The following is a 15,008-nucleotide window of genomic DNA, read 5'->3' on the forward strand; positions in this document are numbered from 1 at the left end:
TCACTTAGTGGCACAGGAGCTATCTGTATACCTGGTTGTTTATTTTACATGGAGATGGCAGTGTGAGCACACATGAATGGCATCAGTTGCGAGGCATTTGAAAGCACTGAAGAGCAGCTCATGTTTTGTCAGTGTGAACATTGACCGCCGTGACTTGCTGCTTGTTCAGCAGTTATGGTCAATCATCAAAGTAAATGCACTATTAGCGTATTGCACATTGCTTACACTATCGGGGATGCAGATTATGAAATCTGACTTTTTTGATAATGCAACAAGCTGCTTGGGGAGTGTTAAAGGGACTGTCTACCGCTCAGAAAAATTTTTCTGATTGTGGTGAAAATGAGAAGATCGTTCGTCACATCGGCGGCAACGAGCATGCTTTTGCCCCATAAAAAAGGAATTATATTTTTAATTTGATGTTGAAAATCGTGAAAGAATGACCGCTAGCGTCACCCAATGGCGATGTGGTTCAATCCACTGGTAGGACAGGAAATCTTCGCAGGTAGGCTCATTTTGCTTAAAAGCAAACATGTATAACTTGAAATTGTATTTTACGCACTTGAGTCACCTTTCAGTTGCGTCAGAGAGTAATTTTTTGCCTTTTCTTTTCTCACGCATCCGAAAAGGTGCCCAGTGGCGCAGCTTGCGGCGCCGTCGCCGTCATCGATTTCTTCTGCTTCAACTCATGCACTTTGCCATGCGCCTCTCCGCGCTGGCCGTACTGTGCTGCTGTATTGTTGTTAGGATGTCTCACATGTGCTGCGCTGTGAAGGCACACATTTATTGCATCTTTTTGATGAATCGACTTGGCTTGGATTGCGGCAGCAGTGCTAAAATAAATGCATAGACTGCGATTACAGTAAAACAAGTGTTCTGTAATCATATAATAAGGCTTCGTTTAACCGCTAGCGCGCTGAAAACGACTGTTACATTCATTACAATAGTGTTCAGCGAAAATAAAGTAATCCTACAGAAATCACATGTGTTTTCGGTTTTAATTTTTACCGGCACTACAATCGTCATGACGTGCACCAACCAGTGTTGTGAGCATGCTTCACGCCAATGGAAGAAGACCGAACGCAGATAAAAAAAATTCTGTTTTAAGAATTTCTACTCACTTTCCAGAGAAACCGCTGCAAGGTTAGACACTTCAGACGGTACGCTTTCTATTGTGGTACAAAACAGAAAAGCGATGAAGGACAGTAGACAGTCCCTTTAATTCTTCTGAACAAATGTGCTTGAGACATCTCTTCCAAGTGTTCTTTGTTAAGCTCAAGTGAAAACTAGCAGAGCTGTGCGTTATGCAGATGAACGCGACCCGGTTCCTGTGGAGCTCTCACCTCTGCTCGGTGCACCACTACCAGAACACGCCATCATTTGTCGTGGCCGGAGTTGTGGGAATCCTGGTGATCCTCTTTTATGCTGGTGCTGGCACCATCATCACACCACTGAACACCGAACTAGTCCAACGTTAGTCACCTTTATTGTGTCTGTCACTGAACTTGCTCTCTGTTGGTGCTTATTTGTCTACTGCAGAATCGCGGAAAGTGGTTTTGCTGCAGTGCGCCATATGCTTGCAGTCACTGCTAACTTTTGTTTGAATGCAAAATGAGTGCATCTGTTTGGGGTGTGAACAAACTTTTCTGTTTTACATGCCAAAGATTTGTTGCCAAACGATACTTTTTTCATGCTCGCACTGTAAATGTAAAAAGTGATTTTTGCAATCGTGTCACTCTTTTCTCATATATGTATTGCTTGTGAGCCAGATTGCATGGCATTTGGTTGAGAGCGCTTGTAATATGTAAAAAATATGTAATTTGCACGCTGACGGTACGAAGATAACAGGAGCAGCTACTCCTTATGGAACTGTGCATGTGGAAATCGCCTGAATAAAAGCTCTGTCACACAGCTTGGCAGGATTCAGTGACGTTGAATGGAGCCTGTTTGTGGTATGCCTCTATAACACAGAGTAACCAGTGCACCACAGCTTAATTTCTTGATACAATTAGTTTTTTAGTGATAGTTCCATTGCTGTAGCTTAGAAATTCTCTAATTAGGGCTGTAATTAGTGGACAACACAGGCATCTGTGTTGGCAACATTTGATGCTGCAAGCAAGTGGTCGGAGTAATTTTGGTAAGTTCTTTTTAATGTGTGAGAATGTTACTGAAACACAAGATTTAAAAAGGCCAGTAAAGGTAACAGCATGTACAGACTATGTCATTCGCTCAATCCAAAGCTTGGATAATTGTGTAATTGAGGCATTCATTCGTGCTACAATGCATGGCTGTTATCTTCACTACCTCTTGGCAACATCAATTGTATTGCACAGCAGTTAGCTGAACTAAAGCAGAAGCACATGTAACAAAGAGCTTCTGTGTAGATGCTATGTTAACTAGAATACCACTGAGTACAGTTATTTGACAAAATGAACAGTAGAATAGTTTCCCTGTTTTAATGGAGTAAAACGTGTATGCATCCAAGTAACTATTATGGCTCCTAAAGTATTTTGCCATCTGGAGGAGCCACTACATACTAGTTTATGTACATTTTGTTCACCGAAGATGTTGCACAAAACAGTTGTTCATTAATATAATTTTTGTATTCTTAATTTTTGTTTAAATGTTTTCATTCTTTCTCATTGCAGCCAAACGACTGTTAAGGCGACGATCACGTTACGGCTCCGCATCGCCTGGCAACTGCTCCCCACGAGCCGTGCGATCGTGACGCGCATTTTTGCAGTCTTCGCACTTGTTATGCTGTCCCTGTTATGCACACCCAGTGATATGTTATGCTCAGTTATTTAGGTTGTATTTATTGCTTCATGTCGCCCCATTTATAGATACGCATCTGCTCCAAGCAGGATGAGAAGTTTTAGATAGGGTATATATACATTAAGGTACACCAAATGTGTTTACGGTATGTTATTTTTCTACTAGTTTTTAATGTTGCACAATGTGCCTGTTTTATGGTTGCTTCTACACGCATGTTGAATGAAGAATGTTTGAAATCTAATAAATGTATTGAAAACTTCGGATGTTGCAGTGTTAAACAGTTTTTGCATAGAAGTTATATTTCTTCACTTTGCTAGCCAGAAACAAACCCCACTTGTCGACTTGCAAATATCCAGACTGGTCAGGCATGCATCTGGAACAGCAGAGAACCAGGATGGAAGAAAGAATACAGACAACTGGTCAACAACCAGCTCTGTTCTTGAAATGAGAAAATCCAGATGCTTCGAAAAAACAAAACGTGAGGTATCATAAATGGCAAGAGCCCACCAAATATAACAAGGATGTTAGTTAAAGAAGATCTTTGTGTTGCATAACGGAATACCTACTTTGCGATGATCAATGCGGTGATATATGTGCTGTGGACGAAGGAGTGGTTGGTTGTGTAGAAAACAATGATGACAGAACTTGTAAAAGTGCTTCATGAGAAAGTTTTCTACAATATGGTAAAGAAGGAATGGAAGCATGAGGGAAGCTTTCACAGTTGAGATGGTTTTGGTATAATTAGACAATGTGTAATGAGAGGGGTTATTCTGAATCAGTTCAAGGGAAGTTGCTGGTTTGTGATAGCTCTGGTCTCTCAAGGTTGAAGAATACTCTAGTTTAGAGCTTGTTGATGTCTCATTAAGTTGCAATTTTTTGCTGCATGGAGCAATAGAAAAGTAACGGCATGAATAGCCAAGCATGCAGTTAGCAACGTTAATGTACTTGATATGTAGTAACAAAGTTAAATTAGCTTTGTTGTGAACTCCAAGGTACAGAATCCAAGGGAATGTTAAGATAGTTATGAAACAGGCTAGAAGCAATTTCAGACACAACTGCACTTTACATTTTCTAGATCGATTAACGAATTCGTGCAACAGTTAGATGTAGCACTAAGCTCAGGCGTTAATAGTTATTTCTAGAAAAATAATGCAGTCATTTGCAAACAGATGAATGTTAGTCGATGTGACTGATGAGAGGTCATTAGCTTGATAGCGTACAATTGTTTATGCCAAGTAAAACCCTCTCTTTCAGAAGAAATGCATCTTATGAGGCTTTGAAGTAGAATGTTACAGAGTTGGTGATTCATGTTACTTGAAAATAAGAGTGCGTAACTAAACAAGGGCTACGAAAAGACAAGGACATGTGCATGATGATGTGCTTTTTCCTTGTCTTTTCGTAGTGCTTGTTAAGTCATGTGCTCGTATTTCCAAGTACAGTGATGCTACCGAGGACTTCTGATTTGGAGCAATTTTTGGAGCAGCAAAATTTCCGTTTTGGAGCACTTTGGAGCAGCAAAATTTTCATCTTGGAGCACTTTGGAGCAGATAATTTTGCATCTGGGAGCACTTTGGAGCAGCGAATTTTACATCCTGGAGTGCAATATAGAAGCATATTGCTTTAACATTCAAGTACCTGAGTATTATTATGGCGCTCTTATGAAGGCTAGAAATATTTCGATTCATTGCAAATCTCTTGGAAAAAATCATCTCAGGAGCATAGGCGTGCGCACAGGGGGGGCAGGGGGGAGGAGCAGCCGCCCCCCCCCCCCTAATCAGCTAAGAGGGGGGGGGAATCTGCCCCGTACATTGACCCTTGCGATAGCAATTATATGGACACTCTCGGCGGATTTTTTGCCGTCGCCGTTGCCGTAATTTTCCGTATAAAGTCCAAATTAATAACACCACCACGCGCATTCTAGCCGCGGGTAAAAGCTCACGAGCGCTGGTGACGAACGCGGCTGAAGCGGAGATTAAACTAGCCGGCCGTCTGTCTCCGCCGCACGGACAGCGCATGAGATAACATCTTCCCGCGTGCGGGCCTGCCGTCGATTGCTCATCAAACAGAGAGGAAACGCCCCGCCCGTCTTTCGTAAGGATCATGACGGGACGCAGGGCAGCGGAAGGGGGGGGGGGGACCGCATCTTTCGAAGGGCGCAGTCGCTTGCGCGCGCGCTCTCTCGAGGCATCAGGAGACGGCTCGTAACTTGCTGTGCTCTCAACGCTTACTTCCCGTTTAGAGAACTCAGAGCAAGAAAACGCTTCGGTTCCTGGAGGGGCCATATTCCCTTAAACCAGCGTTTTGTTGAGTTACGCGAGATCGGATCCAAAAGAGTAAGCTGCTAGTCTTACTTCGTTTCACAATACAATTTTTCGGTATCGCATTCATTGCTTCGCTCTTAAGCGAAACTAAGTTTTTTTAACCGTTAGCTATTGACTCCCGAAAGCGAGGGGCGGACGTGTAACATGGCGTAGCCGCTTCACTGTGGGCCGTCAGCGACGGGCCCGCTACTGACAGCTCCGCATTTGCGGCTGCTTCGACCAGTAGATATGATTTTACTAATGAGATGACATTTTTAAAAAAGCAAGCAAAAAATTCGAATTGGAACCCTAGCACGTGAGCTCGAAAGGGCAGGGCCTTTTAGGGGGTATTTACCGCAGAGTGATTACAAACTCGGACGTGCTGGCGGAAGGAATTGCGAAAAGCTGTTCTGGATGAAGATCCATGGATAAAGTATATCTGAGGAAAAGTGTCAACGCGTTTCCGCCGTTCGCGTGCTCTTCCATAAACGCGAAGCAAGGAAAATTCGATATTGTCCCAAATATATCTACTGCGAGCGATCACAGATTTCATTCCGCGATGTCCGGAAACAGAAGTGACAGACATTTTAGCGGCACTCGTGAGTTATTACTGAACATTGCTTTCCTTACGTGCCGTGCGACGCTTGAGACGAGCTATCAGCAGCGTTTCTGGAACAGACGACGTCCGCCGATGAATCGCCGTCGCACTTTCTCGCTACCGATAGGCCTAGACGTCACGAGCCTCTGCGGAGAGCGCGTTTTGCTGTCGAGCGACTTGCAGAACAGAAGCTGCGTCGGCACCGTGCATGGCATCGTGGCTTACTCGGAACGCACGCGCGAGCGCTATTTATTCAGCGGAATAATCTTGGTCCATGATTGCGACTTTATTGGCAGCCCCAAGATCGAGCTGCACATGTTCTGACGCGCCGGCGGTGCGATTGCCGGTGATAGACGCCCCCCAACCCGAGACTTTGGCGCAGTTTGGCGCAAATTTCGTCGATATTATCAGGATGGCGCAGTAAATACAATTTGGCGCACTTTGGCGCAGTTGGCGCAGGAGTGGAATCACTGCAAGTAACATGTAAGTTGCACTTCTGAAGTTTGCAAAACAACCACACTTACCATTAGGCCAAGAGTAATGCCACCGTGAGGTTTCTGCAACTGACTGTCTTTGCATAACGGATTTCTGTAACATTTCCTTGGGTACATCTACACGCTGCATTCTCAAGAGTGACTCAACAAGCTTGGTTGTGCAAGACAGTGCAAATACGAGAAAACAAGATCCACAATGTCAAATTAAAGGCATGAAGTTCAATATGTCTTCAATTTTGGTCAGTTGCTTTTTTTTCCACAACAACGGTGAAAATAGTTGTGTAAAAGGATAATTTGCCAGCTTAGACTCCAACACAGTACTTTAGTGTTTTAATACTTTGGGTGAATATAAACATGACTGTTAAAGTTTTCGATAAATTGTTCTTCGATATAAAGGAAGATGGGTTGAACCCATGGATTGCCAGTAGTTGACCTGATGTATGTATTACACATTGAATTTTGTGGCACAACGAGAACTAGTTTAACTTATTTAATTATGCACTTTAAGTTTGTAACACGTTGTTTCCACCCCTGCCCTTTCACTAGAGGTAGGAAAGAATACTGCGTCCTAACTAAGAATATTCACTGCGAAAAAAAAAAAGGTCTTTACAACGTCATACGAAGACGTGCAGGTTTTGTACAGCTATCGTACTTGAACACCAAGAGGAGCTCGCCACGATCGAGAAACCTGCGTACGAGGGGGCCGGAATGGAGAGGCTCTTTTCTCTGTTAGACACAGCTAAGACAATGATATCGATATGCACTTGTCCTGCTTTTCGAAGTCCTTGTTTAATGACACGCTCGTATACTTCCAAGTAACATTGTCCGTTGACTTCATTAGTTTAATTATACTATGCGTACGTACCACTTACAAGAGGTGGAGAACCATAAGCGTGCGCAGGGTTCCCCTTCAGGGGGGGCGAAGGTTCGTCGCAGCGCCCCCCTCCCTATTATGTCAATGTATGCGGCTGCCTTTGCGCCCCTCTTCTCGCCCCCGCTACAATGTATAGGGCTGACTTTGCGCCCCCCCCTTCTCGCCCCCATTGCCCCCCCCTGCGCACGCCTATGTGGAGAACACTCAGTGAAACAATATCGCTAGGAACAGCGCGAAGTTAAATAATCTATTCAAGCGCGGGATAGTTCAAAACGTATGGCACGGATACAACAGATGCGACGAAGCACGTGCCAGCACCAAGCGCAGCCGGCAACATAACATACTGGCCTTTTCGCCGCAGTGAAACCAATATAAAATGCACCTGCAAGCGTACCAGCGCGCGTGCGTGCTGCGTACGTGTACCCACCCACCGTGAAAGAAAAATATATACCCAGAGCGACGCCACTCCCCCTCTGCACCGATCATCCCTTATCGTGCGTCGAGGGGGGCAAACAAGCCGCTGTCGGCAGAAAGGAGAGCGGCACTTGCCAGGAAAGTTTTCTCGTTGACTGTGTGCCAAGCGGCGGTCATCAGAGTCTTGCGAGCACTCCCACAAGTCAGTCCGAAGAGCGACGCAAAACGGCACTGCAGTTTCACACGAAACAAGTTACAGTGGCCAAGAAATGAACAAGGGCAAAGTAGGCATTATCGGCAGGCAAGTATCGAGTGGTCGTTCTTTCCTGCTCGCGCGTGGGGCGGTTTCGTCCGGTTTAAATATGTCATATTCGCCGATCAAGTCGCGAGTATTGCTTGTGGCTTTAGATCCACAAAATTACGAACCGTTGCTTAGTGTAAATGTCAACGCGGACTGAACGGTTGCCCGATTCAAGCCGCATTCTTAGATGAAGAGAAGATCGTGCCTGGCAAACAGCACTCGCACCTCACACTCCACGCACAACAACCAAGTGGTGCACTTCCGTTATTTAGCACACGGGACAGTTGAAAACAAGGAAAGCTTAACCTCTTGACCTCAAGATTTAGCTGTATTTCACCAGAAAACAAGATGCCTCATTCCCGCGTTGTGCGAAAGTGAAACTAACCTTACCTGTTGCTTCCAGCGGCCTGATCGGCCGAAGCTGGGCAATGCTGTTCGCCGGCGCCGGCTACACGGTGGACCTCTTTGATGTAGACGACAAGAAAGTGGACGAGGCACTCAGCGACATCGAGGCTCAACTTGTAAACCTCGAAAAGAAGGGCCTTCTACGCGGGACCCTCACCTCGAAAGAACAACACCAGCTTATCAAGAAGTGCTCTACCATGGCCGAGTGTCTCAAAAGCGCAATTCATGTGCAGGTAAGCTTACATACACCATGTGCTGCATCCTACTTGCATGCGCTGGCACAGGAACTTTCTTGTGCGTCATAGCACAGTAGCAGAGAACATCTATGACAGCAGCTGGGCACATGAGCCAACTTGCGCACGCGGCGGGGCGGAAAGGCTGATGATGATAATGGAAAAGAATATGGAGCTTCAGCCAGCAAGGAACTTGCCCAGCTGGCTATCACGTCTTGAGCTTGGTGGGCTCAAGTGACAAAATTTTTAAAAGGCTTGGTCACAGTGCCAGTCCATAGTGACCAACACACATTGATGTTCTTTGTAACCAAACAATGGTCACTTCGGCATGAGGCAGTTTTAGAGTAGGTTTCACAAAGCTTTATGTTTGTTGCCATTGCACATGCGTCATACGCTAACCTCTGGGGTGTGTATGTTATTTTTCGAAAACAGGCAGTTTTAGAATAGGATACACAGGCTTTGCATTCCTTGAGTAAACACACTCCAGGAAATGTACGTATACCCAAAAGGTTAGTCACAAATCCCTGGAAATCATCCAGCATCGACTTCAACAAGCACTAAATCTAACAAGCGATTACCTCAAGGAGCGAGGCATGCAGATTTCTCACGCCAAATCAGTAGTTCTACCGTTCACGAGAAAGAAAGTGAAGAACTTGAAACTTTTTCTGGACAGCCAGAGAATCGAAATCGCACGAAAGCATCGATTCCTTGGTGTTACTTTAGACAGCCAACTCAGATGGAGTCAACATATAGCCGATCTCGAAAACCAAGTGAACGGCACCATAAATGTTCTTCGTCGCATTGCGGGGACAAAATGGGGCGGAACATCGGCGTCACTACTCCACGTCCATTGCGCTCTTATCCGACAGAAGATTGCCTACTCCGCGCCAGTTCTCCACAACATATCCCAGACGTCTCTACAGCGACTTCAACTGCTACAAGCACGAAGCCTGCGCGTATGTCTGGGGGTTCCACAGGCAACATCAAGTTCTTTGACATTAGCAGAGGCACGGGAACCCAACTTTATAGTGATTCGAAATGTGGAGACCTGTAGGCACCTCTTTCGCCTAGTCACACAACACCCTTCACATCCACTCATATCACAAATTGAGAACCGTCCCGGCACGCAAATACACCGTGTGTACCAACAGTACATTTCACGGCTTCCTGCGTCGACACATTGGCCGCCGGACTTGAACTATCCGCCCTGGTTGCTAGAGCTACCAACTATTGAAACGTCAATAGAAGGACTGCGTAGTAAACATGACGTACCAGCCATTGCCGCTCTACAGTTGGCCTCACATCACCTGTTTGACAGATACCAAGGCTACACTCACGTGTACATTGATGGCTCCGTCAACAAAGAGACTGCGACATCAGCATTCATCATTCCGGAGTTACATGAGGAACATGCATGTCGGCTGAGTCATCTTTCCTCTTCAACAACATCGGAGCTTGTAGCTATTTTGCTAGCCATCGACTTTATTAAACTGTCAACGAGGCCCAGAAGGTGGGTCATAATCACGGATTCCCTGGCGGCTCTTGCGTGTGTGGAAAATGCCACTTCAGGAAAAATAGATATACGTATAGTATACGCGATCTTGAAAGAGCTTTCAGAAGCTACGGAGTCAGGTCATCACGTGGCATTTCAGTGGGTTCCCAGTCACTGCGGAATCAAGGGAAATGAAATGGCAGATGAGTTGGCAAAAGCCGCTCATAATTACACACAAACCCACCTCATTCCTGCATCCCAATGTGATATAAACCGAATTTTACGAAGAACAAAACGTGAATTATGTTTATCCACCTGGTTCCCAGACAGCACAAAGGAATCGATTCTGTACGCTGTTGACCCTAACCTCGAGTGCCAATTAGACCCCCAGCTCCCAAGACGTATCGACACACTCATTCATCGCCTAAGACTCGGAACCGCTTACACAAAGCACTTCTTATTTAGGATTCATCGTGCATCATCGTCAACATGTTCATGCGGCCACGACGACGAGGATGTGCATCATCTGTTGCTCGACTGTCCGAAGTACGATACGCATAGACAGCGACTCGAACAAGAACTTCATACGCTGGACTCTGAGCGAACGTTTTCCTTAGCGAAAATACTAGGCCCATGGCCGACTAGGATAAACCGTAAAGCAATGAAAGTGCTCCAGCGTTATTTTGAAGACACTAATATTTGCGATGGCTACTGAGTTCTTGAACTTGTACGACTGTAGATATGTGTATATATATATATTTTTTTTATTCTGTTATCTTAACAACTATGTGGAAAGGGGTAGCCGTCACCAAGCAATGGTGACAACAACTCCTTCATTTATTTTCTATTTCAATAAAAAAAAAAAAGGTTAGTGTATGATGCATATGCAATGGCAAGAAATGCAAAGCTTTGGACAACCTATTCTCAATCAGTCATTTGCAAGATATAGGTAAAACACAAGCTTAATTGTAACACTTGCCCTGTTAGATACGCTCAATTAAAACTAAACTATCACAATGGGATACTCACACAGAGAGCCATTAATAGATCTCAGGAACTCTCTTTCTCATTGCAGGAATGCGTCTTTGAAAATGTAGAGCTCAAACAAAAGGTTTTTCTGGAAATGGACAAACTTGTGGACGATCGCACAGTACTCTGCAGCTCAACAAGCTGTTTTCCACCATCAGCATTCACCAAGGAGATGAAGCACAGAAGCCAGGCCATCGTTGGCCATCCGGTATGCTCAGCCCACCTCTGATTTTACTTCTGTACTTAACTCCAATAGACGGGAAAAAAAAAGGAAAGGCCAATAAAAACAGGCACATCACAGTCTCAAAAAAAAATTTGCCACTTGCCAGCACTGTTACAATGCCGAAAGATCCATTTCGAGCTGTTAAATGTAAACGTCTTATGTAGACAAAACTGTGAATAGCCTAAACTACACCTCATTCAATAGAAAATGGCAGTTTAGCTCAAATGCATAACAGTGAGTGGCACATGGCGGACCTACAAAACTAATTATAAAGCACGTGGCGGCATGTTTTCTTTCCTCCAGCCTTTCGTTTCCCTCTGCTGTTTGGTTACAATTGTTACAATATACATTGGGCCAAACTAGCCTGACTGGATGTTATCAGATAATGCGTACAACATATTGACTTGGAATAGAAGGTTTGTTCTAATAGTCTTTGCCTCTGATAAAAGCCTAGATGTTGTGCCGTTCCAGGTGAATCCACCTTACTATGTCCCACTGGTTGAAATAGTGCCTGCTCCTTGGACCAGTCCAGATGTTGCCATCAGAACAAGAGCCCTTATGAAGGAGATAGGCCAGAAGCCAGTGCTGCTGAAGAAAGAAGTGGAAGGCTTCGTGCTGAATCGGATTCAGTATGCAATTCTAAATGAGTGCTGGAGACTCATACAGGCAAGTCATGTTCTCATGGGATTTCCAGGCATGAATTAGTTTTGGGAACTTGTCAGGCAACCATCTATCATTTGTGAGAAACAATGGAGGAAAAAAGAAAACGTGGAATATGCGAGGCTTTGCCTACAAAGCCAATGTCACTTATTTAACTGTTGGCAAGCCAGTCTGCGGATGCCCACAAGGTGGAGGAAGGTTTATAGGGGGGGGGGAGTTTTTATTTCGTATAGTTGGGCATTTAGTGCAAATGACACAACTGGCTTAACCAATGTATCCACCTATTGGGGCAGCATTTGTAAGCAGCCAGGAATGAATACCTCACTCACCTCATTACACTGTGTGTGTTACATGCTGGACATTCACCTATACAGGTACAGTACTGTCTACTGCACATGCAGAAGTATAGCTTTATAGTGCATGCTCTAGACAAGTAAGTGGATTCAGTGTAGCTGTGACGGGCATTTCGACTATGGTTTCACAAGTGAGGAACACGCAACCAGCCCTGAAGATTGCGCACAACTTTATCCTATTTCCGCCATGCAGCATGATTTTTTGCGTTTCACTGTGGGCAACTTTTACGTCTGTGACCAATTGGATAAACTTGCAAATGGGCACACGTGCCCATGTTCTAATGGCATTTAAGAAATGATCTGCCTATTGAAACTGATGAATCTGTTTTGCAAATGTGAAAGAGTGCAATGGATTTTGCAGATGACCACTAGACGCTCTACACTAATACACACTACTGGTACACCTATGTGCAAGTAAAACGAGGACACCTTCGCTACAAATTTACTTGGTTCCGATGCAGGATGGCGTGGTTGACACAGCTGATATGGACACTGTGATGTCTGAAGGACTTGGCATGCGGTATGCCTTCCTTGGGCCTCTGGAGACTGCACATTTAAATGCTGAGGGTAGGTGGGCTGTACCAATTCCAAGATTACCACAGTTTACAAAAGTATGCGTTAGGTTCCTGGCGGCAAGATGTTTTTGCTCGAGTGGTAGGATAATTGATCACTGCTGTTCACAATGCATGCACTTTTGCCCCGCGTGATGTTAGTAGTCATCACAGTTACTGCAGTACTTGGGCCCATAGAGTTTCATATAGATACACTAGAGGGAACTCTGGCGCTAGTGTCTATGGGAGCTGCAACGCTTGGCACTTCAGCCAGCATGGGAATAATGGGTAGTACAAGGATTTACTTCGTTCTTTCGGCTCCATTTGGCTCCGTGTCGCCTGCATCCGCTTTGTCGCAAAACAAAGTTCGGCAAAAGTCAGCAGTTCCACTTTAACTTTTTTAGGCTCACCAATTCAGATCTGGTCACGATGTTCACAACGATCCATTCTTTTATAAGAAAGAAAACCAAAACACAGCAATAAACAAAGCCACAAGTGCGTTTGAAGCCCGCAAGTATGAAGACTAGGCAAATCCGTGTACTACCCATCATTCCCATGGTGGCTGAACGATCGCAGTGCCAGAGTCCCCTCTAGTTCATTTTAGGAAACTTTATGCTTGGGCCACCCGTGAGCAGAATTTAACTTAGCTGCTATATGTATATTGCGAGCAATTTACAGTGGTGGCGGGGTGGGAAGCACCCCTCCACAACTTCATCCTAGAATCTTTTTAACCCTCGCTCCTCCTAAGTATTTGAAGGGTTAAGCTGGTCCCAGTTAAGCAAAGATAACGGAGGGTAAAAAAAAAAAAAAAGCTTCATCATACTGCAGCCCATAGAGTGCTACTGCCACCATTCTTTGCGACAGCGGTGGCTTAGCAAAACCGAAATACCTGCACATTAAAGAGCTACTCCCCCAAAAATTATGCCAGTTTCGCACTAGTGGTGCCAAGCCTGAAGGAAGAGCGGAGCTGGGTGGCCTTCCTTGTTTCTCTTTCTTGTACCTGTTGCCATTTCTTTCTTTCTCCATTTTTTTAATATCTTTTTTATGTCTGTTTTATCTCTTCTTCGTGTCTGTCTCCTTCTTTCTTTCTTTATTCTCTTTCTCTCTCTTCCATGCATTTCACGTTATCCACATCATCGAGCAGAGTTTTCATATAATGCTCGCACATGCTGTACTCTGCTGTGGGGCTTGGCGCAAACACACCTGTGATTTCCTGCGGACACCAAAGTTTTTACGGCTGGCTTAACCAACTCCACTGTTAAAGAGCAAAGCGTCGTTTGTCAGGCAGTTCTGTCTGCTAAAAGAACTCTATTTACTGCACAATGGGCCTTTTCCGGGTTCACACAGTGCCTCCGGGTTCACACAGATCGCCGAAATCTGAACTGGTGGCCCTTCGCCTCCAAAATTGTCCGCAGCTCGCTGGTAGATCATCTCGAAGGCCTGTACTCTCACAATTTTTTGGGGCAAAAATTTGAAGCTTGCAACAACAGATGTCACTTGGTCTGCTCCTATCGTTGTGCATTGGCCACCAAAAAACATGGCATGCACCTCGCCGCTGCTGCGCATGCTACCCACCCGGAGAAGGGCCATTTGTATTGCACGCTTTAACTGCAATGCAATAGAAATATTCACACACAATCACTTGCTTCCAGAACATGGTTGAATGTGTGTGGCAAATTAGGCAAGCTGAAGTGCCACACGAGATTGCCAAGAGTCTTGATGCTTGATTTGCACATTTAGTATCCTTTAGCTGCAGGGGACAGTTGATATTTGGGGTCAAGTGCTCTTGTCAAGAATGTTCAGCTGCCAATATCATGCCAATTTTGGCTAGCACAAAGGAATAGTGCCTTCACAATGTGCCTGTTCCACCTTCATTTATTTATGCAGAACAGTGGCTCATGCTTACAAACATGTAGCTTCACTGTCTACGAAGTTTTTACCTGTGAACTCTCGTCAGTGTGCTTGACCTGGCGACATTTTTATGCTTCCTTGACATGAAGATGTGCCACCACATTGATTCCAGGGATGTTGGAGTATGCCGACAAGTACGCCAAGGGCATTGTGAAAGTGTCCAAGACCTTTGGTCCAGTGCCCACTTACGACGGCCCCACCCTCACCAAAGTGAATGCAGAGCTACTTCAGAAAGTGCCCCTCAAGGATCTCCAGAAGAGACGCCAGTGGAGGGACACGAAGCTGGCTGAACTCGCTAAGCACAAGAAGCAGCCCTGAACAGTTCGTGCAAAAGCTAGTGTGGCGTTACAGCGCACATTTTGTTAGAAATAGTTCAAAGGTAAATAAATCAAATATTT

General features: G+C 45.0%; 1 protein-coding gene across 1 annotated transcript; it reads left to right on the top strand.

Moving 5' to 3' along the window:
- Positions 1 to 7,687: 7,687 nt before the first annotated feature.
- LOC119396684 (lambda-crystallin) lies at positions 7,688 to 14,957 on the top strand. The gene is made up of 6 exons (XM_037663986.2): positions 7,688 to 7,753; positions 8,157 to 8,391; positions 10,959 to 11,120; positions 11,607 to 11,801; positions 12,610 to 12,715; positions 14,723 to 14,957. Exons 1-6 carry the CDS (start codon positions 7,722 to 7,724, stop codon positions 14,926 to 14,928), a joined length of 936 nt encoding a protein of 311 aa, XP_037519914.1. The 5' UTR covers positions 7,688 to 7,721; the 3' UTR covers positions 14,929 to 14,957.
- The last annotated feature ends 51 nt before the right edge of the window (positions 14,958 to 15,008 follow it).

Source organism: Rhipicephalus sanguineus, chromosome 6, assembly GCF_013339695.2.
Source record: "Rhipicephalus sanguineus isolate Rsan-2018 chromosome 6, BIME_Rsan_1.4, whole genome shotgun sequence".
Lineage (NCBI taxonomy): Eukaryota > Metazoa > Arthropoda > Arachnida > Ixodida > Ixodidae > Rhipicephalus > Rhipicephalus sanguineus.

Excerpts from the sequence above, each read along its gene's own strand:
- LOC119396684 (XM_037663986.2), top strand. The coding sequence starts at position 7,722 with ATGAACAAGGGCAAAGTAGGCATTATCGGCAG. Across the intron at positions 8,392-10,958 it reads AAAGCGCAATTCATGTGCAG|GAATGCGTCTTTGAAAATGT; the intron begins GTAAGCTTACAT and ends TTCTCATTGCAG. Across the intron at positions 11,802-12,609 it reads AGTGCTGGAGACTCATACAG|GATGGCGTGGTTGACACAGC; the intron begins GCAAGTCATGTT and ends GTTCCGATGCAG.